At 35.5% G+C, this 27137-nt stretch overlaps 1 protein-coding gene across 3 annotated transcripts in view; it reads left to right on the forward strand.

Moving 5' to 3' along the window:
* The window catches only part of NALCN (sodium leak channel, non-selective), a 373030-nt gene that overhangs the window by 191606 nt on the left and 154287 nt on the right, over window positions 1–27137 (forward strand). For all 3 annotated transcript variants that reach the window (XM_037800332.1, XM_037800333.1, XM_037800334.1), the window contains exons 12-13: window positions 8220–8387; window positions 12551–12742. In XM_037800332.1, the coding sequence (XP_037656260.1) occupies window positions 8220–8387; window positions 12551–12742 (360 nt within the window). The remainder of the gene's footprint in view (window positions 1–8219; window positions 8388–12550; window positions 12743–27137) is intronic.

Raw genomic sequence — 27137 nt, forward strand, 5'->3', positions numbered from 1 at the left:
TTGTGACTAATCCGAAGGAAGCATGATCTGATCTTTCTTAGGAGCAGATTATTTATCCTCCTACCTCTCTACACCTGCAAGTCTCTGTAAAGCTATAGCCCAGACAATAGGCTTCAACTTCCTCACCCATGTCAAGGGAACTCCATCCCAATCCCTGTCTTCTAGCCACAAAGGTTCTCTCTCCCCAGCCCCCTGTGGGACACTTCAGTCCCCTTGTTTTATGGGAAACACCCCTGGTCCAACATTGCCTGCTTCCTGACCCAGCATGCATCTCTGTTGCAATTCTGATCAAAAGAGATGTTTACCTTGTTAGGAACCAAAAGAAGTCCTTTGGTTTCCTGTTTTGTCTTTGATTGCTAAGTATTTAGAACAGAGGGGCTTTCATAAAGCATGAGCTCATTATGTCATCTTGACAGGAAGCTCTCTTTTCTAGAAAAGTAGTTTGTATTCCTCTGAAGCCATTTGGTTTTGTGATATTTATTAAAATGAAATTAAGTAGAAGAGTTATTTATTTTAGTTCCAACAAAATCTGACACCCATATTTGAGTTCATTAATCACAAAAAAATGACCAAATTAAGAAAGTAACCCATCTTGCCACAGCAGCAGTATTTGACATTAAGTTTAATTTCATTTTCCTGGGAAACTTTAATTAAAAGGTTTCTTCTGACAGTTATGTATTTTTTTGAGTTTCTAAAGGATTTAGGTAGTATCTTATAAGGTAAAAATAATAGAATCATGATATTTTGGACTATTCAACCATCCATTTCAAAAGTTTGCTCTAATCATGTAGAATACTGATAACACCCTATAAATTAAGAGTAGGTGATTTTCAGATACCTCAAGGATGATGGGGGGAATCACTTATTTTGGAATTATTGGATCCAGATTTCATTTAGGGGAATAGGTTTGCCTGAACTGAGTTTCTTGTGAATGTTGTCTTACAAATTTCCTTTGTGATAAATATGCATTAATATCTTCAGAAACATTATTTTATTTCTTTGAAATTATGAGATAGGGACTACAGTAAGAAGTATTGGATGATATATTTCAAATATGTTTCCATAAAAAAGCACTACCTCTACCATTTTATCATCATAGACCCACATGGTACAATCAGCTAACTTATCATTTGTTACCTATAAATGTTCATACATTATTCATTGAATTAAAAGGATAGAGCAATTTCCATTGTTCCACTTATATTAAACATGCCATTTTCCATTCAGTTACTTTTCTCCTTAGGTTCAGAACTTTGGCAGTCATCTTATTTTTACCTAGTAGTCTCAAAAATCCAATTATAATGTAATATTTTTAGAGAACTAGAGTGTTAGTTTATACAAATTATGTCAAAAGTGAGTATTTGATCTGAGAAGAATCTAAATTCTGGAATTAGGAATTCTAGAAAGAAAATCAGTGGAAATATAGGTATTTAAATGTAATAACATAATACTTTGCTAAATGTTTTTAGTGCTTTTTAGTGACTTTGAAAAGCTTGTTGTTTCCCCAAAGAGCAAATAAAAATGCAAATAGCTCCAGCTGCATATTTTACTAGGAATTATGATGGTTTAAACAGATCATTCCATCTGTCTTTTTGATAGCAAATACAAAGTTAGTAAAGTGATTAATTGTATGTATATATAATTAAATAGACAATAAACTATTTGGATATATTTTAAGTATTTATTAGTATTTTTCTACTTAAATAGAAAGTCCAACTTAAAATAGATTATCACTCCTTTCATTAGAAGGAATGTCTTAATCTTGACAGTAAAAGTGGAGGGAGAGAGGATTAGAGGTTCCCGCTGCTGCTCCCTCTGGGAATGAACCAGCTAAGTGAGGCACGTGGGTCGTGTCTTCAGGGTGCAAATAAGCTTCAGTTTCTCCCAAGATTTCTAGGGGAGAGAATGGGGACTGGACTTCCCTGTACTTATTGCAATGCCCAGACTAAGAAGCCATCGCTAGAGAAGAATTACCTCCTGTTAGGATTTGTGGCAAAGGCTTCAGTCCTCTGGCTCCCTAAAGCTGCTATTCAGGGGCAGAAATTTTAATCCCCTTGCAAAGGAGTTGCACCTGCCTACCTATTGCATGTGGTCCAGGGAGATTGACAGAATCTTGCTGATCTCAATGACCCAGTAAGTGAACCTCAGTGGAGGCTGAATTACTTCCAAGCAGGGCTTGGGAAAGAATTCCCCTAGTCCCCAAAGAAACCTGACCAGAGCCACATCCCTCCGATGCTCAGTAAAGACAACCATCGTGCCTTCTACTGCTTCTCATTTGCCACTGCTCAAGAGACCATAAAAGACTAGCCATGGCCAGGCAAAGAAAAACTATTTCCACACAAAGGGGCTGAGATACTGAAGAGGGGAATCCAAGCTGAATATCAGTTTCCCAATCAAGTAGAGTTGATGAAAGAGACGGTAGAGTTTTTTTGTTTTGTTTTGTTTTTCATGGAGAGGTAATGAAAGCACAAAACAAACTTTCTGAACCTTTAACTAAAAGTTTCAAAAATTGAGTTGAAAGAGAGTCTGGTCATTGTCGAGAAGCTAATTATTATTAGAGGAGATGAAGGGTAGAAATAACTCAAAGATATGGTAGAAATCATAAGGGAAATGCAAAAGAGGCTAGCCACCCATATTGGAATAAAGGAGTCCCCGAAGGAAAAAGGAAGCAGATAGAAGGAAAGTAATAATAAATGAGAGAAGAAAATTTCCATGAACTGAAGAAAAGATTAAATTTGTAGGTTGAAAGGGCTTACTAAATCTCAGCGAGATTGTACTAAAAACAGATTCATACCTGGGCATTTTCTAGTGAACTTCTAGGTTACAAGCATGAAGGAAAAAACTTTTTAAACCTCTGAACAGATGTAAGTAACCATAAAAGGCCAGATAAACACATTGTACATTGGACTACTCATCTACAATATTGGTAATTAAGTAGAAGTCAGTGAAGATGATAGATAGATAGATAGATAGATAGATAGATAAATAGATAGATAGATAGATATGGATAGACGATAGATAAATAGATAGATACCACTGAGAGAAAAGAACTGCAACAGAGGATCTGTATACAGCCAAACTATTGATCTGTCAGTGTTAAAATGCATTTTATACATGAAGGGATTAAGAGTGTATACAACCCTTGAAATTTATTTGAGGAAACTACTCCAAAATTTGCTAATCATAGGTAAATCACAATCCAAATGATGAGATAAGAGAAGATGAAAAGAGATAAAATTGTTGGACATTGGATCTAAATGAAAGATGATAATAAAAATGTCAAATAAGGAGCCTTGAAAAGAGAGAAAGAAGTGCAGTTCAAGAAATTAGAAGTGAAGTTGTAAACCATCTCAGCAAAATCAGGATCTGTGAAGGGATATGATATCAATGGAGTGTGGGGATTATGGAAGTGTATTATAAAGTTTGCACATTGGCAGGTGTGTGAGAATGAGTAAGCAAGCAAATTTGTGTGAGAGGGAAGTTTACAATTATTCAATTTTGATACACTAATAAAAAAGTATAGGTTGATATCTGACAAGTAGGAATTAAACTGGAGGATTGTAAAAAGCAGAGTAGAATGCTCAAATTAACAAGGGGGGAAATTAACAAAAATTTGGCAAAGCCAGAAAACACAAGAAAATATTAATTTATGAAATAGTAACAATAATAGATAGGAAACATAAAACCAAGTTTATCCTTAGTACATTAAATGTAAATGTATTGAATTTTCCTATTGGAAAACATAGATCAAAGCAATTCCTATCCAAATTCCAACAGCTTTTTTGCAAAAGCAAAAACAGAAAAGCCAATTTTCAAACTCACATGGAATTGCAAAGGCCCTGCACAGGCAAAACATCTTGAAAAAGAAGAACAAAGTTGGAGGACTCACACTTCCAGATTTAACACTTACTAGAAAGCTGTGGTAATCCCAACAATAGCAGAAGTGATTTTACTTTTTATTGCATAAAACACTTCATCAGTCAAAGGGGTAGCTTAATGATAGACATATAAACCAATGGAATAGAATTGAGAGCCCAGAAATAAATCCATGCATCTGTGGCCAATTGATTTTTAACAAGGGTGTCAAGACCACTCAATGGGGAACAAATAGTCTGTTCAGCAAATGGTGCTGGGACAACTGGATATTCACATGCAAAAGAATGAAGTTGGATCCCTACCTCTTACCATGTACAAAAATTAATTCAAAGCAGATTAAAGACCTAAATATAAGCTAAAACTATAAAGCTCCTTGAAAGAAAAAGAAGGATAAATCTTTGTGATCTCTGGCCACAAATTCTTGGGAATGACACCAAAAGCACATTCAACAAAACAAAAAATAGATAAATTTGACTTTACCAAAATTTAAAACTTTTGTACATCAGAGCACATTATCCAAAAGTGAAAAGACAACCTTCATAATAGAAGAAAATATTTGCAAATATATAGCTGATAAGGTTATAGTATCCAGAGTATATACAGCACCCTTACAACCCAACAAGACACACTAACCGATTAAAAAATGGAAAAAGGAATTGAACAGATATTTTTCCAAAGAAAATATACAAATGGCCAAAAAGCACATGAAAAGATGCATAACATTTTTAGCCATAAGGGAAATACAAATCAAAACCACAATGATATACCACATCATACCAAATAGAATGATTGTAATTTTAAAAAATGAAAAAATAAGTGTTGGTGAGGATGTGGAGAAATAGGAACCCTCACACATTACTGGCAGGAATGTAAAATGATTCAGCCACTGTGGAATACAGTTTGGTGGTTTCTCAAAAAGTTAAACAAGAATTACCATATGAACCATCAATTCCACTCCTAGGTATTTAGCTAAAAGGATCAAAAAGTGATACTCAACAACACTATTCACAATAGCCAAAATGTGAAAACAACTCAAATGCCCATCAACAGGGGAAGGGATAAACAATTGTAGTATATTCATACAATGAAAATCTATGCATGAAGTCAAAAAATAAGATATTAATACATGCTACAATGTAGATAACCACCAAACATTGTGCTAAGTGAAGGAAGCCAGATTCAAAAGGTCACATATTTTGTGATTCCATTTACATGAAATATCCAGAATAGGTGGATCCATAGAGACAGAACACAAATTTGTGCTTTCCAAGAGCCGACAGTAGAAATAATCAGCAACCACTAATTGGTAAAGGGTTTTCTTTTGCAGTAATGAAAATGAAAACTAGATAGAAGTTGTGGTTACAAAACACTTGTGGGTATGAATTGTTCATTTTAAAATGGTTAACTTCATATAACTTGATTTTCTCCTCAATAAAAGGAGACATAGTAAATCAGATTATGTTTAAAAGCAAGATCAAACAGTATCTATTTATAGGAAATACACAAAAGGTGACTGAAAATCATCTGTCTACAAAATACCTAAAAGTGGCACATAAAATATTTAAACCTCATTTAACATGCCTAGCAGAATGTGAGAAAAAAATTAAGGAAAATCCTTAAGGCAAAAACTCAAGTATGACATGAGTCCAGAATGCCAATTGGGCACCAAAGCTAGGGGCTGCCCTGAGGGTATTGGCACATCCCTGTCATCTAGAACTTGCGATTTTAAGGGCTGTACCTGGGATAGAAGAAAAAACTTCAGTCTTGTATAAGTTAAAGAGTCAGAATAGAGACCCCAACATAAAATCAGGACACATGGAAGTCTGTACCTCAATGAAAGAAAGAAAAAGTCCATAATTCCATAGGGAGATGATGCGGACATAGATCTAATGCAAAGTTAATATACAAATTATTGACCAAGGAAGACATATTTGCACGTGTAGCAGACAAAGATTACTATCAACAACTCCAAAAACTGATAAGAAACGTAACATCAAAGAAAACTGACAAGGCTGTGAAGAGAAAAATTATTTTTAAAAAAGATAGTATACCTAAATGACCAACAGACATATGAATAGATGAGGAACAATTAGTAAGTTTGTTTACATCTGCTGCTGACACAGATTTGGGATAAGAGACACTTTGTACATGGCTGGAAGGCAATAACAATTTGAAAGTAATCTCTTAATATTTTCTAAAATTTAAAAAACACAAACCTATTCTTTGCCCCAGCAAGAAGTTTATCTATAGATATAAAAACCCCCAGTAAATACTGATATTGTATCAGAATGGTTATTTCAGCCTTGTTTTTTTTTAAATTAAATTCTGTTTTACTGAGGTATATTCACATACCGTACAATCATCCATGGTGTACAATCAACTGTTCATAGTACCAGCATATAGTTATTCATTCATCACCCCAATCTATTTCTGAACATTTTCCTTACACCAGAAAGAATAAGAATAAGAATAAAAAATAAAAGTAAAAAAGAACACCCAAATCATCCCCCCCATTCCACCCTATTTTTCATTTAGTTTTTGTCCCCATTTTTCTACTTAGCCATCCATACACTGGATAAAGGGAGTATGATCCACAAGGTTTTCACAATCACACTGTCACTCATTGTAAGCTACATTGTCATACAATCGTCTTCAAGAGTCAAGGCTACTCGGTTGGAATTTGATAGTTTCAGGTATTTACTTCTAGCTAATCTAATACAATAAAACCTAAAAAGAGTTACCTATATAGTGTGTAAGAATGTCCACCAGAGTGACCTCTTGACTCCGTTTGGAATCTCTCAGCCAGTGAAACTTTATTTCATTTCATTTCACATCCCCCTTTTGGTCAAGAAGATGTTCTCAATCCCACGATGTCAGGTCCAGTTTCATCTCCGGGATTCATACCTTGTGTTGCCAGGGAGATTTGCACATCTGGGACTCAGGTCCCGTGTAGGGGGGTTGGCAGTGAGTTCACCTGCCAAATTTTAGCCTTGTTTTTGTGGTAGCAAAATACTTAACTCAAAATCTGAATCAGTAGGGAAAAAGTTGAATTAAATCAATGTTAAATGCTACTAGAAGTTACGCAGCTGATAAAAACAATAAGTAGGATCTATGTCTCAACCTGGGGGCATGTCAGTGATTATTCATGAGCGAGAAAAGCAAGTTGCAGAGTGGCATGCGAAGTGCAAGCCCATTTATATTGTTCTGTATGTCTGGGTGAGGATGGAGATGATTGAGGAGCAAATATACAAAGTGATTAACATGAAACACCTGAGAAAAGTTGGCAAGGGATTTTATTGACATTTCTGTGTGTACTTTGGATTATTTTATAGTTAAAATGTATTCCTTTTTTCTTAACATCTTTTCAAAAGAGAAATGCCAATTAAAATTGAAAAGCAACTTAGAGCTACACAAATGCTAGATTTAAGATGTAATGCTAATTTCCTCTTCACATCTAAATTAACCATCTGCAGGGCTTTTAATGTTCCATTCCTAAAAATGCTATTATTAAAACTCCATTTTTCTTCACATGAGTGAAATATGAGTGGAAAAAGTCCCTTCTGGTATTCCATGTTGTCCTAGAAAAAGGTGAGGCAATGTCTCCTTTATTCCCATCTTCCAATAAATCATGTGAAATCTTGTCAGAGGGATATATTTTGACTAATTCCAACACTTGTGCTCTTTAGTTAGAAGTTCATTTTATACTGCACATTTTAATTTGAATTGCAATCTTTGTAAAAAGAGTATTTTTGCCTATAGGAAGGTAAAGGAAAATAGCATGCTTTCTTTGCATGTGTGTTTTATAACATTGCTATTCGTAATCCATAGAATTTATATGCTAGGTGTCAGTTGTTTGGTATAGAATATTGCATTTTCTTCTTATTATGTATATAAAGCATAGAAGAATAAATGATATTATTTTAATCTTTTTACTTCAGTTTAATTATGGTTTTTAATAAGTAGTTTTATATTATACTATGCATATTATAGAAACTATCTCTAGAAAATACAAATCATACAAAAATGCAGACTTTCTGCATATATAGTAATTCCATAAATGACAATGGATTTTAAAATAATGTTAAATAGTAAAGAAATAAAAATACATACATTTAAAATTTTAACGTATGTTTTGCTGATTACTTAAAGTAGATTTAATCTGCCGTATTCTAGTTGGTGTGCTTGAAAACCACTTTTTAAATAAAATACCATTCTAGGCCTTCTTGTGCTCCTCAGTTACATGATAGTGTCTGAAATGTATGCACCAACAAGTATATGTTTTTGTTTTTGTTTTTAATGAATTGTAGTTTTAGATACCAATTGCAATGTCTCTGTTCCCACAGGTGGCTTTTACAGTTCTTTTTGATTTGGAAGCACTTCTCAAGATCTGGTGTTTGGGGTTTACTGGATATATTAGCTCATCTCTCCACAAATTTGAGCTGCTACTCGTAATTGGAACTACTCTTCATGTGTATCCAGATCTTTATCATTCTCAATTCACATACTTTCAGGTAATATAAGTAATGCCTATATGTCCTCAGAATTTTTTTTTCTTTCCAGAGTGAATACCACTCCCTGGGAGTTAAGTTCTGTTTCTTCAAGTTAATGAAATACTAATTTATCAGTATTGCACAGATGTGCATAGGCTTTTTTTATTAGAATTTGGGATAGGACTCAAAATTACTTAGACATTTTTTAAAAATAGTAACCCGTTTTTATTTTCTGCAGTAACAAACAAATACACCAAACAAAACAAGTGAGCCTTGAGCGCCACGGGCCAGTAAAGGCAAAAAATTAAGCCCCAGTAATAAAACGGCATCATCTACAGAAAGCAATGCCTTAGGGATGGACGGCCTAGGAGGGGACACAGCCCCCTTTCTTCGCCTGAGAGTTTAAGTGAAAACAGGATGGCAAAGTGTTGCATCGCGCCATAAGGGAAAGCTGGTCAGAGCAGGCACGGATGGAAATTCGGCACTGGCCAATAGCACAACCAGGCTGCCGCCGGCCACCATGAGCTCCTTCTGAACCGGCCCGGCCCTACAGGTTGGACATTTGCGTACAGAGACTGGCGCGAGCTCGCTGCCTGCTTGGGGTACAGCAAATGCACAATGAGGGAGAACTTGGAGCAGTGAGCTCCAGGCCCTCCGCCCGCGGCCGCCGTGTCTGCAGCGCGGCTGGTTCGCTGGGCCTGCTGTGGCCCTGCCCCCTGCAGGGCCGGGTCTCCGCCTTGGCCTCTGCGCGCGCAGCCAGGTGGAACCCGTGCGCCAGCTGACGGCGGGCTTGGACAGTCTTTTAAATATGATTTTAATACAAACGAAAAAGACACACCGTACTGAAATTTGAGCTATAAACCAGTTAAATTGCTACCGTAAAATTGCCTGGATTCATCTGATCACTACTGGATACTGAATCATTTATGTCTGAGAATAGAGAAATCCGATAAAACTGTGAAACCTTTCCAGATTACTACTCTGAATATTGGTATTGCAGTTAATATTTAATAGTTCTTGTGATAAAGCTGTTTGCTTATTATTTGAAACGATGACCTACATATAGTATGTTCTTATTTAGGATTGTATGTTAAGAATTATAGCGGGAAAAGTGGTTTAACTTTGTGGTATGACACTTAATTTGAACATTACTTCTCACATAATTTTCTTCTTTAAGGACTGTGTTAACTATTTTAAATTAGCATAAAGGAAATATGCATTTTTTCCACTTTTTAAATCATTTCTCCATTAGCTTACTAGACATGCTGCTACAAACCATACCGTTCCTTTTTTTTTTTCTGTAAACAGTAGGAATGGTAAGATTAACCATTGATATTTTCTATTAATTCAAAGTCTAGGGAAGTAAACATAGCTTCAGGAATGGTTAAATTCAGAGGTTAACATGGTAACATCAGTATTATTCACTCACCTTTCGTGTTGGCTTCATTCTTTTTTTAAAAGAACTTTATCAAAAAAATTTAAAAAAACATTTAAAACAAAACAAAACAAAGGAATAAGAAAAGAAAATATCCTAAAATAACTACATTGCTTCCAATATGCTCCTACCATACCCCAACAAAATTAATGAACCGCAGTCGTTATATGAAAGATGGCTTTCTCTGCGGTGGCAAAGTTCACTCCCAGAAGTTCCAGAATTATTTGGCTCCTAGAGTAATGCTAAGTGGGGAAAAAAAAAAAACAAAAACAAAAAGCAGAATAACTCTTGGAGGTCCAGCAAAAGTTCTGAGAATGTCTGAAGTCACTGTGAACACTCTGGCCAGGGCTAGATCCTGGGAGTCTGGTAGTTTCTCGTGCCTTCATGGACTACTAGTATAGTGGGAATGATTTGCCAGAGGAAAATCAGGAAGAGTAGGGAGCTAAGGTTGCCAGAAAGGCAAAACCAAACATGTTATTTTATACATGAAAAAATCAAAATCTCATTTTTTATAAAAATTCCTATTCCTTATTGTATTCCAAATACACTATTCATATTTCTTCCCCTAAGAACCCTTCACAGAAAACTTAAGCACTTTGGTATCCAACCATTGTAGACTACCATATACTCCTTATCCTATTTCATTTATGCCAAGACCACAAATTTTATATATTAATATCTCTGAAGTATGAATCTGTTTTATAATCAGTGGTGCCACTTATATTTTAAGTGTCAGTATTTTTTTATTCCTTAGAGTTACATAAAAAATGGATGACATCTTAGACTTGATGAAATATGGCATTTTAAAAATTATGTTCTAAATTATACTTTTTAATCATATAATATGTCCTGAAGGGTTGTCTTTCCATTGTGCTCCCTTTCTAATACTAACTGTTCAGTAGTATTTGTCTAACACAATGTCTGGCACATTAATCAATCAATAATTTTAAAATGAAATGAATTCATTAATTAATTGCAGGTATCATTTTGTATCTTAATAATACTAATAATAGTAATAAATAAGTTTAGGTAAAAGTTAAGAAGATGTAACCAAAATCCAAAAATGCCAAAGCTTACGTAAGATAAACATTTGTTTCTATCCAGTAGTTGGTGGGTGTCCGGGGAAAGTAGGTGGCTCTGTTCTACACGGTCATCCAGTAAGCCAGCCTGTTGGGTTGGATTGGATCTGTCATCTTTACCAAGCTTCTATTTCTGGTACTGCTGTGTTTCAAAAGTGAGTCCTTGCTTGATGCACACAGAGTCAATCAGAACAATTTTGAGAAGAGAAAAAGTCTGTTTAGCAAAAGCTAGCCTCACCAAGACAGGAGGGCAGACCTCAAATCTGTCTCTGCAAACTGGAGCAACTTTCAGTGTTTTATAGCATTCAACAAAGGCAGGCAGGCTTAGGATAAAAAGCAAGGCAGTTAGAGATGAGGAGATCAAAGATAGTTTAATTATTGAGTATGCATAGAGCGATTACATACTTAGGCTACTGCCCATGTCAGGTGTGCCAGCTTGATTAGAACTGGCTTGGTTCAGTAAAATAGTTTAGGAATTTGGGGTGTTTAGTTTTGGGCTGACTCATATTAATCAATCAGGAAGGGCACCTGACTCGAGGGGGCTGTGTGCAAAGGCACCCGACTTCAGGGTTGCAAAACAAGATAAGAGGAAACAGACAGGGCGAGTCACGAGTTGTCTTGTTGCCCAGTTACAGGGTGCAGTTTCAAAACAAAACCAGCAAAACAAGGCATCTGGGTTACACTTCAGTGAGTGTGATTTTTGCCATTATAATTAGGCAAAATTTTCTCCTATGTTAACCTTTTTAATTGTGCATATCTTGGTGGTTAAAGCCAATTAAGGCTGGTCTAGCTAGAGCTGTTAAAAACAGGAACATATCTATGAGGTGTGTAGGTGGGGATTTCAGAGATCAGAGCAAAGAGAAATGGAAACTTTTGCAACCTAGTCAGGGTGTGAGCTGCTTCAGAAAGTGGGCAGGGGTGGGGTATGAAAAACAGGTCAGGGTCTGCCACAGTACTAAAGGAGTACTCCAGTTGTTTCCATTTCCCAGCCAGAGGAAGGAAGAAAAAGAGCATCCCAGTCAAGTTTGTTTCGTTTACGATGCCAAAAAATGGCACAAATCACTTTCCTTCACATCCCATTGTTCTGAACTTAGTTCACATGACCACATCTAGCTGCAAGTGAAGCTGGAGGCTATAACATTGAGTAGACTCTTGATAGGCTAAAATTCAGGAAGATCTATTATTTAAAAGGAGAGATTGGATACAGGAGTAGCAGGGTCAGCTATAAATAAAGACTTTGTTATAGAATGTTTTTTTTAAAATTCCTTTATGAATATATAATAATACCTAGAAAAGTTTATTTTGTGAAATGTTGAATAGATATATTGACTTAAATATTTTCAGATGTTTGAGCATCATAAAAATATAAATTTTATTTCACCAATATGTACTAGTTAATGCCATTTTGAATGATGATATTATATGTTTAAACATTGGGAAACATTTTCCTTCATTCATTCATTTGGGGTTTATTGAGTTCCTGGTATATGGCAGGCACTGAGCTAGACTAACATCTTAGTTATTATATTGCTATTTTTGGTCTCTAGATTCTTAAATAAAAAGTGTGATTTTATAACGTACTACAAAAAAAACGAAATTTTAGTATGAACTCATTTAATATACAGTGTAAATCAATAATCAAATATATATGTTTTTCTTTCCCACAATAGGTTCTTCGGGTAGTTCGGCTTATTAAGATTTCACCTGCATTAGAAGACTTTGTGTATAAGATATTTGGTCCTGGAAAAAAGCTTGGGAGTTTGGTCGTGTTTACTGCCAGCCTCTTGATTGTTATGTCAGCAATTAGCTTGCAGATGTTCTGCTTTGTCGAAGAACTGGACAGATTTACAACATTTCCAAGGGTAAGAGTAAAAAGCTGTCAGTTTAATTCATTATTCTTATTTTAGTAATAATGATGAACATCAACATAATTTCATTTTAGCAGTGGTTCAAAAGCACTGGCATGTTTTTGATGACTTAAGATAATTCAATGTTAATTTTTGAAATGATCTATTCTGCTGGATGCAGGTGTTTGGGCACATTTTCAGCACTCTTAGATTATACATCATTCCTAAAGTTCTGTAAATAATCTAATAGAATGAGTAGAAATAGAAGCTAGGGTTCTTAGCACTTATAAATGAAAATATAATAGAATGTTAAATAAAATTTGCATTTTTTTGTATTTGTGAGAGGTTTTACAGTCCATACATTTCTAGGTCAGGCATTATCTAAAAGGAAACTTTTGATTCTCAATATAATAAAATTCATAGAGGCTCTTAAAAATTGCTGTGTCTCTAGAAAATCATCTAGTTCATTCATTTTGGGTAAAAGGGAAGTTAAAAATTGATCATTCCATAGTAAAACTCATGTAGAAGATACAGTCCTTAATCAGAAGGATCCTGAAATTTAGCTCCATGTGTATTTAGAAACCATGAAAAAAACATAATAACCAAGAAAAATAATGCATATATTTTTACCATAAGCTGAAATAATAAAGCCTAATTATATGGTAATAGTATTCTTGGAGTAAGAACAGCATATAATATATAAAAATTAAGCTTTGGGGATCTGAGTTATGTTTTTTAGATAACCTTGTGCTAAATTTGTTAATTTACCTACCAGTGTTGGAATGCATCCTCTCATAATGCACATTCTCATTCATACATTGCCAAGCATTTGTTGAGGGCCTATAAAGAGCCCAGGCAATTTTGGTGTTCCTAAGGAGACAATGACAATTAACACAGCTTTCAGTACTCAAGGATACTCAGCCAAGGGGGAGAACTAGTAAGCAAACAACAAAGCATGGCAGGCCTTGAGGTAGGGTCTATAACCCAGAATGGAAAAGTCCAGTAAGACTTCTGGGAACAGGTGGTTTCTGAAGAAGAGTTGGATCTAGCCAAATGAAGAGTAAGAGGACAATGTTCCAGGTTGTGGGAACAGTGCAAAAGATCTGTGGTGAGTGATTTCTTGTTCCAGAACTTAAAGAAGAAAGCATGTGAGCAGTGGCAAGAGGAGGACATAAGGCTAAGGAACTTTTAAACTGGGTGCAAATGGATCATAGTTAATGCTGATGAGAGAGAGGAAATAGGAGGTGAGATTAAAAATGTATGAAATAAAGAAAATGATGGCAGAAGGCTCCTGGGCAGTGAGAGAAGGTAGAATCCAAAGCACTGGGACAAAGATTGGCCTTAGATAGGTGCCAAGCTGTCAGGTGTCCCAGTGGTCAATTAGAACAATGAGCCAAACAGAAAGTAACAATCCATTCACTTACTGTGACATTGTAAGCAGGGGGCCAAGGAGGCACTAGCTCCTCAACGTTCCATTTTTTTCCATGGAATGGCACCAGGCGAGGTCAAATGGAGCAGCACAGATGGAGTGGGAGAGTGAGGGAGGATCCTTTTACTGCAGAAGAGCCCTGAACAAAAGACTCCTGCCATTTTATGATGGTGGGGAAAGAAGGGGGGAAGAATACAAGTGGAAAAGTACTGAGTCAAAGTGGTGAAAAGTGCCTTAGCCAAAATCCTCCAAAAAGGGGATCTCAGTGGAGGTGCCTGAAAAGTACTTTAGCCAAGGTCCCCCAATAAGGAGGCCTCCAAATGGAGGCACCTAGACTAGGAATGCAGATGTGCATGTGAGCATGGCTGGCCTGGGGACTCGGAATGCTTGCCAGCAACTCCCTCCAGAAATCCTCAGTGCACTCGCTGTGTTTCTAGCCTGGTGTGGGGAGGGTAGCTTTCTCCCATTAGACCTGCCAGGAAAAGCCTTTGTAAATGCCTGTGATCCAGCCTGAAGGATAATCCATAAGAATTTGGACTTGAGGCAGCCTCTTCAGCTCTTCCCCCAGGGACGGAGAGATGAAAGCAAGGACTATAGCAATATCATTAAACATACCTTCTCTTGGACTGCCACCTTGCAGGGTAAATAAAGAGAATCAATCACCACCTTTCATATAGTAGCACTAAGATTGTTATCATGGTCCGTCTTTCAGACAAGTTTAATTCAGGGCACATTACTGAAGGCCCATTAAGACTCAGCCAGTGTTCTAGGCCCTGAGCAAAAAGAAAATTAAAAAAAATAACAAAAACCAAAAAAAAAACAAATCTCAGTTTCTTTTTTATTTACAAGGACTTATCTTAATTTCATGCCTTCTCTTCACCTTTTACCATTTCCTCTAATCTCACCTCACTGATTTTATATCCTTTACCCAAAACCCCTTTGGACCAGATGATTTTTGGATTTCAGGATTTTCCAGATAGTAGAAGGGTAATAACACCCCCCAGAGTAGTCAACATTTCTGCAGCAAAACAAGATCATTCAGACAAAGAAAGATAAAGAAGATAAATAAGTCTTAGGTCAGAACAGACTTTTGCCACCAAATGGTGCTACAAAGGAAACATCTTTCAGTATTTTCAGAAATTTTTGAATATTAGAATTATGAATAAGACTGTGGACCTGTATTTTAAAAAACACTGAAGATAAGAGAATACATTCTAGTGATACACATCTGATTTCGCATCACTTCTCAATCACTTTTTGCTGCCACTGGATAAATTACTCTTTAAGCTTTTATTTTTCTCACATCCAAAATAGAGATAAAAATAGTATTTTGCTCATACCATTGGGTGGAATGAATAATACAAACACAGGAAAAAACCCAACTCTGGACTTAGAAACCATTTTTTTTTTAAAGTTAGCATTTATACCCTATATAACATATTTGAAATTGCTCAAATTATCATCTGTATAAAGGACAAAATTGCTTTAGATCCATCCATTACTTAGCCTCTTTGAGTTTGCTCTATTTTCCATCCATAATAATAATCAAACAAAATCACATTTTCAGATCTCCATTTATTCACTTGTGCCATTTTGCCTGATTACTCTGACTGTCCTGATGAAAGAAGTCCAGCGACTTTGAAAACCTGATCAGTTTTTCAATAGCTAACAATGTTAACAGCCCAGACATGTGAAGGGACTAGAGAGAGTAGATTTTTGCTTTCACAAGAGCGTAATTTAAAAGTTAAATCCCTGAAAAATAATAAAGACTTGCAAGAATTGTTTAAAAATATTGCACTTACAAAAAGTAGTCATTAACATTCTTAATCAAATAAAGTACCATTGATTGATGGTACTTGCTTAACAGGGAATCATCAGGAAAGACGATCAAGGACACATTACAGTTGATATTTTATTTCTATTCAGATCCTCATCTGTGGATCTCACTCCATTCCCTTCTATGAGGACTTCTCCCTTAGTGTCCAGAGATAATTCAGTGAGGAAATGGGAAAATGCATAGATTTTGAATCATGCTTAAGCACTATTGACTAGATTTGTGGTCTTGGGTGGCTTATTTAATCTGCCTGAGTTTCACTAATCTTAAAATGGTAATGATATCTATACGATCAGTGTGAAGACTAATAGCCTTATTACAGATACGGAGACCCAGAAAAGTTGGATAACCCAGGCAAAGCCACATTACTTGAAAGCTGAATTTGTAGTCAACTACTTCTCCCGTCAACTGTTACCTCTTGGGGTCAGGTATGCCCTGGCAAACATACTGGAACGTGGTCAGTCAGTCAGCAAATATTTACTGAGTACCAAGTACTCAATACAACGGTGAATAAAAGTATCCTTGACAATCCACACCTGGAAAGGCACCTGGAATAGTTTGTCATAATCTTTCTTGCAAGACTTACTGAAAGCAAAAAGGTGTACAAGATATTAAAGTCCTTGGGACATAGCCTCCTGGTGAAGGTGAAAGTCTTGTCGGGATTCTGAGTCTGCACCTGTTGTGGTACTCTGTATCCCACAGCAGAAGTGGCATTTGTCATAGAAGGTCCAATATAAGAGACAGGTGAAGGGCCAGCCCAAGTAATGGCACAGGTGTGGGCAGGAAAATGATTAGTCCAGATGTTAGCAGGAGGAGGTAAATCTCCTAGAAGGGGGACTCCTTGAAGCAAATGTAACTGATAGATTATCCACTGCATTTGAACATTTGGAAAAATAACATTGATAGACATAGATTTGTAGGAGTATTTGGAGAATAATAGCAAACTAATCAAGTGAAAAATACAAAGCAGTTTTAACCCTAGAAAATGAAATATTCACTTATCAAGAAATGATCTATAATCACAAACACAACTTGACTCAACTATGAACACTATTTATAGAGTCGTAATTATGTAAACACTGACTACCCCTGCTGGGAAGATAAGGAAAGAAGTTCACAGACAGTGATATGAGAAAATTAAATCTGCATCTTCTATACTAGGAAAAAAATATATAATGGATAAATTCATTATCAAGGTTTATCAGAGAAATGATTTCCAAACCTAAATCTTTAACCCCAGCAAATCTTCTGAGCTCCAAACATTTGTATCTACTGTATGCCTCATAGACATCTGAACAAGGCATATTCAAAACTGAGCTCACTGTTTTCCCCTAAAATAAACCAGTCCTCCTAATGTATTGTCTGTCTAAGAGAAAAGAACCAGCATTTACTGTGTTGCACCTGTCAGAAACCCAGAAATCTTCTTTGCTTTCTCTTTCTCTTTTTCACTCCTCCCCCCGCCAACCAGTTATCCAGTCATCGAGTCTTATTAATTCTACATCTTAAATATCTCCCTATTATGTACATGTTCAGACACCCTCATGGCCACTACCCTAACCCAGACCACCATTTTCTCTTCTTGCATGTCTGCAGAGCCTCCTTAACAGGTCTCCCTGCCTTACTCTCACTACACTTCAACCCATTCTCCAATGCAGATGTTCTCTTCTGTTTAAAATGCTTCAAGACTCTTCTTTTCCTTCAGCTAAAGAACAAATGTTTTAAGGTGGCTTTCAATACCTTTCTGTCTCTGGCCCCATTTACCTCTTCCGGCTCATAGTTCAGAATTTCCCCATTGCGCCCTTCAAAGCCAGAGATGGTGTGTGTCCGTCTTGTTCATTAGATCTTCAGTGCTTCACACAATACCTGCCACAGACTTTGTTTTTGAATGATGAATAAATAACTGAATGCTGAACTAAAAGATGCTCCTATGATCCTTATACACTGTCTCTGGCTCAACATGCCAGATGCCTTCTTGCGCTAGTGTTCATTCTTCCAGGAAAGCCATTATCCTTCATCACTGCTCCTACCCTATCCCATTGGACAAGTCTGTATAATTCTGTTGGAATGCTTTGGCTGCAAGTGACAGAAAATTGTACTCCAACTGACTTAAACAACTAGGGAATTTCTTATCTCACAAAATTTAAAAAGTTGGGTTGATGTCAGGAAGTCAGGAGTCCCAATCTTCCACTGAAATTCTCTCAGATGCCTTCTCCATGCATTGGCTTCAAGTTTTAACAAAATAGATACAGCATTTCTAGGCTTCATTATGGCACTAGAGGAAGAAGTATGGGCCATCTCTGCCCAGGACTCCTGCTCAATGTAACTCTTCTCTCCCCAAAACAAGAAAACTTTCTCTCATCTCTCATTGGCAGGATTGGATAGCATGGCAATATGGCTGGAATTTAAATGATTGGCTTAGAATAATCATGTAGGAAGGAAGGAAGGAAAACAGCCATGAAAACATTGGCATACAATCCCACAAGACAGAAAAAAGTTTGAGAATTGTTAAATGTGTAAAAAAAAAAAGAAAAGAAAAAAAAGTGATACATTGATGGAATGTAATAAAGCAACTCTGTAGTCTCAAGCCAATAACTTTCTATTCTGTCTTGGACCAACCGACACACTGCTAAACAGAAATAACAAATCAGATGAATTCATGCTGTGAAGTGATACCCAATAGTATTGTATTAATGTACAATTTAAATTAACTTTTCATGATGGAACAGCCATACCATTCACAAGACAGGTTGGCATGGATGAGAGCAACCTGCAGTCTTTTCTTTACCAACTACAAATTGCATGTTTTCCCATGGGTAACTGACAAAAGCTTGGAAGCACAGTTTCACTATGGTTTTGCCCAGTTTTCCCTCAATTTGTTATATAACACAACCTGCCTCTAAGTTAATAAAATAAATGCAGTAAACATTCACTGTACCAGCTTTAACCAGCTCAGTATCTCCATTCCTTTTACTTTCCCACCAAAATAATAAAGTCATCACTTGTTTTTCAGTTCTATATATAGGGAGAGTTTTTTTTCATAAATAATGTACTACCCTCCTTAGCATGAAATACTTGAATTTTAATATTATTTATTTGCTATAGATTTTCTTAATTTGCATTCTCTAAATGTTAATTACTTGTTTTATTGAATTTTCACTTATAAAATCATGTCCAAAGCATTTATTATACAATATACACAATAAATGCTATGGAAACACTTAATTACAAATTAACTTCTCTTGTTTCCTCTCACTGCAAAAAAAAAAAGATTAATCATGCTTTCAGTTATATTGGAAGAATTGCTGAGAAATTTGGAAAAAAATGACTTGCTCTTAATTTTTTTTCATTATTTGCCAGATGTACTTGGACAGTTTGGCCACATTCTCAATAAATCCAAGTTTTATTTTGTCTTCAAAAGTACGCTTAATTCAATTAACGCTGCTGAAATACTGATTAATTTTTGTTTTGTTGTTTTGCCTTTTGTATTTTTAATTTTATGATGAACTATTCCAGACATGCAAAGAAATAAAAGGAATAGTAAAATACACCCTTGTGTAGCCACCACACAGCTTAACAAATGCATTAGCGGTGGGCCTGGAGTCCTTGGGTACCTCTTCCTGATCACTCTCTTCCCCCTCTCTTTCAAAGGGAACCACTTTTCTGAATTTGACATTTATGGTCTTTTTATATTTCTTTATACTGTTAATTCATATGTTTCATTAATTTTCCCTACTGTATAATATACTATATAAATACTACACAATTTATTTTTCCATTTTCCTGTGTGATAGGCAGAATTCTAAGATGTACCCCCAAGATTCCTGCCCTTGGTGGATATACCCTACATAACACCTTCCCTTTGGATATGGTACTTGTGAGTATTAGGGGATTTCACTCATGCAATTAGGTTGCTAATCAGGTGACTTTGAGTGAATTGAAAAGCTTTATTCAGTTATCTCAGAAGTCTTACTTTTCAAGGGCCCAACACTGACCTGTGCCTGACACAGCATAAAAACCAGTCTCACAGAGAGAATAAACACTCCAGGGCAGTTGGAATTTCTGGAATCAAGCTGCTTGTTACTTTTTGGTCCCTGAGTTTCCATTATTTTCTTGGGATTTTAAAGAGGGCTTTAAGAAGATGTTTGTTGTATTTTAAAGAGTTTTTAAATCAGTTTTTCCATATGTGATCAGTTTTTTCCATATATGATCAGAAACTGAGGTTCACTAACAAATTATTAAAAAGAAAAAAATGTAGTCTGCTGAGTATCTTTCAGATAGATAGACGTTTTCCTATAGGCACAACATACCAGAGCCATCCCTATGTTTGCCTTCACCAATTGCCACCTCATATTCCTTTGCATTTGCTTGTGTTAATGATATTGTCCCCTCTTTGAGTTTCATGTCCTTATATTTACCTTCCCCCAGTCTGCTACACCATTAAAAACCACTCTCCACAAAATAGCTAATACATCCATTCAAAATGGCAACTACATATGCCTATTTTGTATTTTCTTCAGTGGATACTGGATAACATAATTAAGAACTCAACTTATAAATAGTAGAAAACATTAAAAAGAACTTAAACCAGAAGGTGCAATAGATATCCTCAGTTCTACAGTAATATCGAAGAGTCCTGGAGGGTAGGTGAAAATTCTGGGAACCCGCTAAGTACCAAGCATTGTGCTGGGTGCTTTCCAAATATCATGTCCTGCTAATAAGAGGAGGAGACTGCTTGCAGCCAAGGAGGTCTGCAAAGTTTTATGAAGGAACATGTCTTAAGGGGTGACTATGATTTCACCAGGCAATGATTGGGATGACGGCATTAGATGAGGGCATTCCATATAAGGAAAACAGAACAAATAAATCAGAGGTGGAGAATCATAGGGCATGGTGATTTGGAGCAGGACCATGGAGGGTCTTCAGAGGTTGGAACTATGACACTTGGGAGCCATTAAAAATTTTTACTCTTTCTTTTTTGTGTGCTGGGAAATAGCAGAAATGTTATTTTGGAAGAAGGTTACACTGGAAAAAAAGTTGTTTCTCTGAGGGGTATTTTCTCGGAACAAAATTCATTTTTATTAGCCGAAGACAAAAATTTATGATCAGCTTGAGGAATTTCAGGCATCTTCAGAGCACTATGGGAAGTAATTTTCTACTTTGTCTCTGAGGCCATTTCTGTGTCAAATCTTTCACAGTCTCATAAAGTCAGTCCCAGCTGAGGCTTTGGACCAAATTGTCAACCCTGCCTGGACATGGCTCTGCAATAGAATCTAGCAATTTGATTTTGCTTTTAAAGTTAAGCCACAATAAAGCTTAATGCACTGCCCCCCCCCACACACACACACACACAAACATGTAAAATTAACTTTATTTCTTTTCTGCAATAACACCAGAGGTTATTTTTTTCTCTTACTTGAATTTATTTTTTCTGGTGACTCATCAGTGGCATAGTGATAAAATAATATCCTGTACCATCCATTTTAGAGGATGATTTTAATGCTGCATGAATCACATGTAGATGGTCATCTTTTCCTGTGACCTTTCATTGGTATAATTGGTCCACTGAACTGTAATTACCAGAAATTATTACTTTCCTTGAATAAAGTATCCTTATATCTCTCCCTCTCCTCCAGAAGTATAATCTTTACAGAACAAGCTTTTAGTACCTCATCAGATGGTATTTCAATTTTCCAACTATTAATTGCCATATTACATTAACCTTGTTGTAATAGTCAATCTACTCCCTTGAATCAACCTCATAAAAATCTGAGAATCAAAATATTTGTGCATCTCTGTCCATTAAGATGAGTTTCTATAAGCATGTTTTCACTGATGAAAAAATGACTGTATTGTTAAGTGTTTTGTTGTGCTTGACTAAACAGTCCACCCTATGATTGGACATTTCAACATTCACTCTCTCATAGCTACAGTAATTCCACATCAATCAAAAACAGGATAATAATACATATTTAGAGCATTACTGTCAGGGCCAATAGGGGTAACATGTGCAAACTGGTCAGCACTACGTCTGCCATGTAGGCAGTCAGCAAGTAGTAGCAGCTGGTGCTGTGATCAGCCCATAAGGCTGCACCTGCCCCCAGGTGATGACCTCCCCACGGTGCTTTCAACCATCATTTATCCTAACAACTCCCAAACCTGTGTCTATATCCCCAGCATGTCTCCTGACTTCTACTTAAAACTACCTGAGGGACACCCCAATAATTCATCGTCTCCCCTCTGAACTATTGAGACGACCATTCAAATCTTCACCCTAACCCAGGCACTCTCTTTTTAATCCATCTTCCACATTACTGCCATAATGATCTTTCTAAAATGTGTGTTTGATACTATTATTTCCCTCTAAAATTCCTAAATGGCACAGAAAGCCAACATCTTAGCATGACACCTTGATCCCATTTTACATGTCCTGGTTGCTCATGAAGGCTTGCTATTTCCCAAGAAACCATGCGTTTTTCACATGTGCTGCACAGCTTTGCTATTATTATCCCCTGTGCCTGGCATTCTGCATTCTCTCTACTTAGAAAAATAAATCTTGCATATCCCTCCAGACCTGGTCAGATGTCATCTCCTTTATTTAGCTTCCCATGTTCCAGCTTGATCACAACTCACATCATCCCTGGACTGTGCAACTGTAGAATAAAATAAAAGCTTAGTAAATTCGTGTTGAGTCATATAAATGCTTATATTAAAGACATAAGGTATTCATTATAATTTACCTACTAAGTTTTTTCCATTAGTCTGTGAACTCCCTGAAGGCAGAAATCAGAGATTTTGTTCAATTCAGTAAATTCCTAACAACAATTAGATGGTTCAGTATACAAAGGGCCTTGGTAAATGACTGAGACATGAATTGAACCATGGGTACTCCATTTTCTGTAATATGTTGTACATTTAAAACTTTAGAAATAGCCCCCAATGCCAGGTTAGAATGTAATTATTAATCAGCCCCTTGTGACTTATTAGGTAAAAAATTATATTACAGAAAACTAAGATCAAGTGCTCAATTATTGCCAGAATCTGAAATGACTTAACCATTGACTATCCCATATTTGGAACTAAACAAAGAATCATTTAATGACTGATACATAAGTTCATCCTTTTCTTAGTGTCCACTCTTTGGGTATAACACCCAGAGTCTCAATGAACCAGGAAACTGAGCTGCCTACCTGCTACAGTGACTGTCTCCAGACTTCTCTAACATTTTTTCTATAAGTCAATTTGAAAACTTTGATTCCGAGAAAAGGAGATGAGCTAAAGTGCATGAGTGTGCATGCCTGAGCAGGTGCATAGCTAAGTACATTGTGTGCAGACCAGGGAGTGCCTGAGGGGAGTGAAGGGAGCTGCTTTAGGACAAGGGAGGAGCTAACTATTGCTTCCTGTAATCCTAAATTATGCAATGCAAAAGGGAAAAAGACAGTACAGGAGGGGACTGGCTGTAGAAAAAACACTGATAGCCAATTCAGGCTTAGGTCTGTCCAGTTGTTGCTGTTGTTTTTGTTGTTGCTTATTTTGGTTCTTATTTTAGATTTCTGTAAGCCTTCAATTTAGAATTCCAGAAAAAAAGGCAATGAGCAAAGGGCAAAAGTCCCACCTCAGTACAGCAGGTAATGTAATTAATAGATTTCTGAGGAGAAACTCGTGAAATTTGGTAGTAAAGTGTACATTTTAATATGAACCACCAAAAAGAATTCTGTTAACTATCTAGACACATGCCATATTTCCTGTCCCTTGGGACAAACCAAATCATTTCAAGTTGAGTAAAAAGAGGAAGTAAAACAACATGGGAATTATGAAAAGGTACTGCAAAATGAAGGGAAAGAACACTATTTGGGGGAGTGAGGAAGAAAGTATTTCTGCAATATTTCAGCTAGCTAAAAATTCTTAAAGTAATTTTATCTTGCTATAACTCACCAAAACATCTGAAAAGGAATGTAAATTATATTTTGCCTTGTTCCAAACAGAATATAATGTAACCAGCAAAGATTCATACCATATAGTGAAGTAAAATAAATTTAAACAAACTTTAAAATAATAATATTATAAAGGGAAAATAAGATCAAAATTAAGATGAAAGCAAAAATGAGACTCAAAACACAAAGTGTGGGTATCCATGTGTTCCAGAGTTTGACACAAGTGTGACTCTAATTTTTCTAGCAAATATACACTTGATATAAAATGAATGTGCTCATGTAAATTCCAAAGTGATTATAAAGTTAAAACAGAGAAGCACAATTACTCCTGTTAGAGTCTAGAAAGACATCTCTCCAGTGGCCAGTAGTGATAACAGTGACAGTTACTATATAGAGAGTACTGTTTATATGTGAGGCTCCCTAAGAACTTTACATATGCAGACATATACATAGAGATGCATGCATGCATATAAACATGCATACATCCACATGTACATGTATACATACATGTCCACATAGAGCTAATGTAATCTGCAAAACAACCCTGTTAATGAAGTACTTTCCTCATATTATAAATGTCATAAAAAGGAATCAGTAAGCAACATCATCAAAAATTGGTGAGAACCAACAAGATAATGTTAAGGGTGCAATAATTAAAAGAATATGACTTATGGTTCACATACGGATGAATGTATAAATATAAACCCTGTATTCATTGAAGCAAAATATGACAAAAAGAATCACAATGAATGGCTGAAATACCAGTTATTATTAAACAGTAATATTGGGGACATTATACCTCCATCATACTATGTTCCAAAATATATTCTTGATGAATTAGAGCAAGGATTTTTAAAATATGAAAGTAGAGAAAACAAAAAGAAAATAGAAACTTTAACTAATCTTGATGGTAAAAGGCTTTCCTAAGCCTGAGAGAATGGAAGGAGTTATATAAAGTAAGATAAACTTGAATTTTACAACTTTTATAAGTCACAAATAAGCACCATAAATTTTATTTTAAAAACAACCTTAATTTATAATGGATATCAGTAAGAAAATGTCAAATGGACAAGATTTATTTGTTATTTTTACTTTTGGAGCTAAGGATGATTCACACTGCTAGCTAGAAAGCACTAGGATGGCTCCCTCGTATATCGCATAAGGCAGTGGAAGTTTATATAACTTTTCTGGGGATCAGTTTTTCATTATATATCAAGACACTGAAAGGCATTTTTACCCTTTGGTAATTGCACCTCTAGACCCTAGCTAGAAATATAATGAGAAATAAATACAAAGATTGAGTTTTCAAAAATGCTCTTAGTAGTAATACTTATTGTAAAAAATTTTAAGCAATTTAAACATCCAACTATATAGGAATGTTTAAATAAATTTGGTATACAGTGGCATATTATGTGGTCACTAAACTATATTTAAGAGCATAAATAATGAGGTAAGTCATGAATGAGGCACTTGGTGCTGATAAAATTTTAACCTGCTGTTTGAATTACAAATAACTTATTCTTCTCTTTATACCTTTCAGTATCTTTCAAATTTTCTATAATGAATTGCTTCTCAGTTTAAAAAAAAATGGTGTGTGCATACACACACACACACACACACACACACACACACACACCCAGATAGATAGATGAATACATAAATATATATTTACATTTATGCATAGATATATATATTCCCCCTTAACAATGACACACAATTTGTACTTATAAGACTAATTTTAGTTTATGAGTTGTAAAATCAGTTTTATTAACATCAAACTATACATCAGATTTTATTTCATTTATCTTTACTAAATGAAATTTGTTTTTACTCAAAGTGGATTTGAGTCACAGTATAAATTGATTCACACCACTTTACCATAATTAAAGCACAATTAATTAACCAAACAAATAGAAAGCTTCTTATCATAACTAAATGTATTGGGAAAATTTCAAGCTGCTTTTTGTTTTGTTTTGTTTTGTTTTGTTTTGTTTTGTCTTTATTAAGAGAAGTAGGTTCACAGAAATTTATTTTTAAGGTATTAGAGTACTAAATAAACACTATCAGAATAGAATCAAGGTGTTGAATTTTATGTTTCTGTAATAGAAAAGAGCAGGTAATTTAAACTGCAATTCAGCCCTTTATTTGCCAACTTTGATAATGGAGAGAAATGAGAAATCCAACCAGATTACATAGGCTATTTTTTTCACATGCCAAAAAATTATAGAAAGGATGGAAGGAAGAGAGGAAGTAAGCAAGACAGGAATTGGCAAGGATTTTACAAAATCTCAGCTGTGATACTTTTAAAAATTGAGCACTCTTCTTATTGAGAAAGAGGAAAGAAGCAAGGAAAATAGTAGTCACATTCTCCGTATTTACATAAAAAGAAAACAATAGGAAAGCTCCATTTCTAAAGTGTTGTTTATCTTAATGTGCAAAAACATAAGCATTTCCCTGGCAGAAGCTGCTTTCTACTTGAAGTCAAATAGCAAAACCTTATTCTCGAGCATGATTATACAAATAGATAGTAAGAGAACACTGAAATTTCCTATGCAGACTAAGTGGTATTTTAATTACAGACATCTTCTTTATAAATCCTCAGTTCTTTTCACAATAAGACATACATCTGTGTTTTTAGGAGCACTGGTTTGTATATGTCATTAAATCTTTATTGCACCAAAAGTAAAATATCAACTTTCATCTGCAATTTTGTAGCACATATTTGCCAATGAAGTGCATCATTTACATTATGAAAATTTAGTATGACTGACATTAGCAAAATTGCTAATTAAGAAATAGGGCACAAATACTCAAAGAAACTTGACAGTCTGTTCTATGAAGAAAATTAATTCAGAAGTCCCCTATTTGCATAAATCTGCAGGTCTCATTTTCACAGCTGTTTGTTCTGTCAACTAGATGGTTGCATTTCAAAATTATTTTAACATAATCGGAGAGAAGTATACCTTTCAACTAAAAATATCTAACTTAGCAAGAAAGATTGTTACAGGGGCAATATAAGTTCATTCATTTCATCTTGATATTTTTTTCTTAAAATAAATGTTTCTAATGCAGGAACTTTAACATTTAAGTCTTAAATCATTGAAACATTTTTATAATTTTAGATTCACATAAAAATGAAAAGGTTATGTCTTTTTCACATGTGAAAATGTTAATGAGTGGAGCCTATTTTAGCAAAGAATAAAGAACTCTGGAGAT

This window comes from Choloepus didactylus, chromosome 12, assembly GCF_015220235.1.
Source record: "Choloepus didactylus isolate mChoDid1 chromosome 12, mChoDid1.pri, whole genome shotgun sequence".
NCBI classification, from domain to species: domain Eukaryota; kingdom Metazoa; phylum Chordata; class Mammalia; order Pilosa; family Megalonychidae; genus Choloepus; species Choloepus didactylus.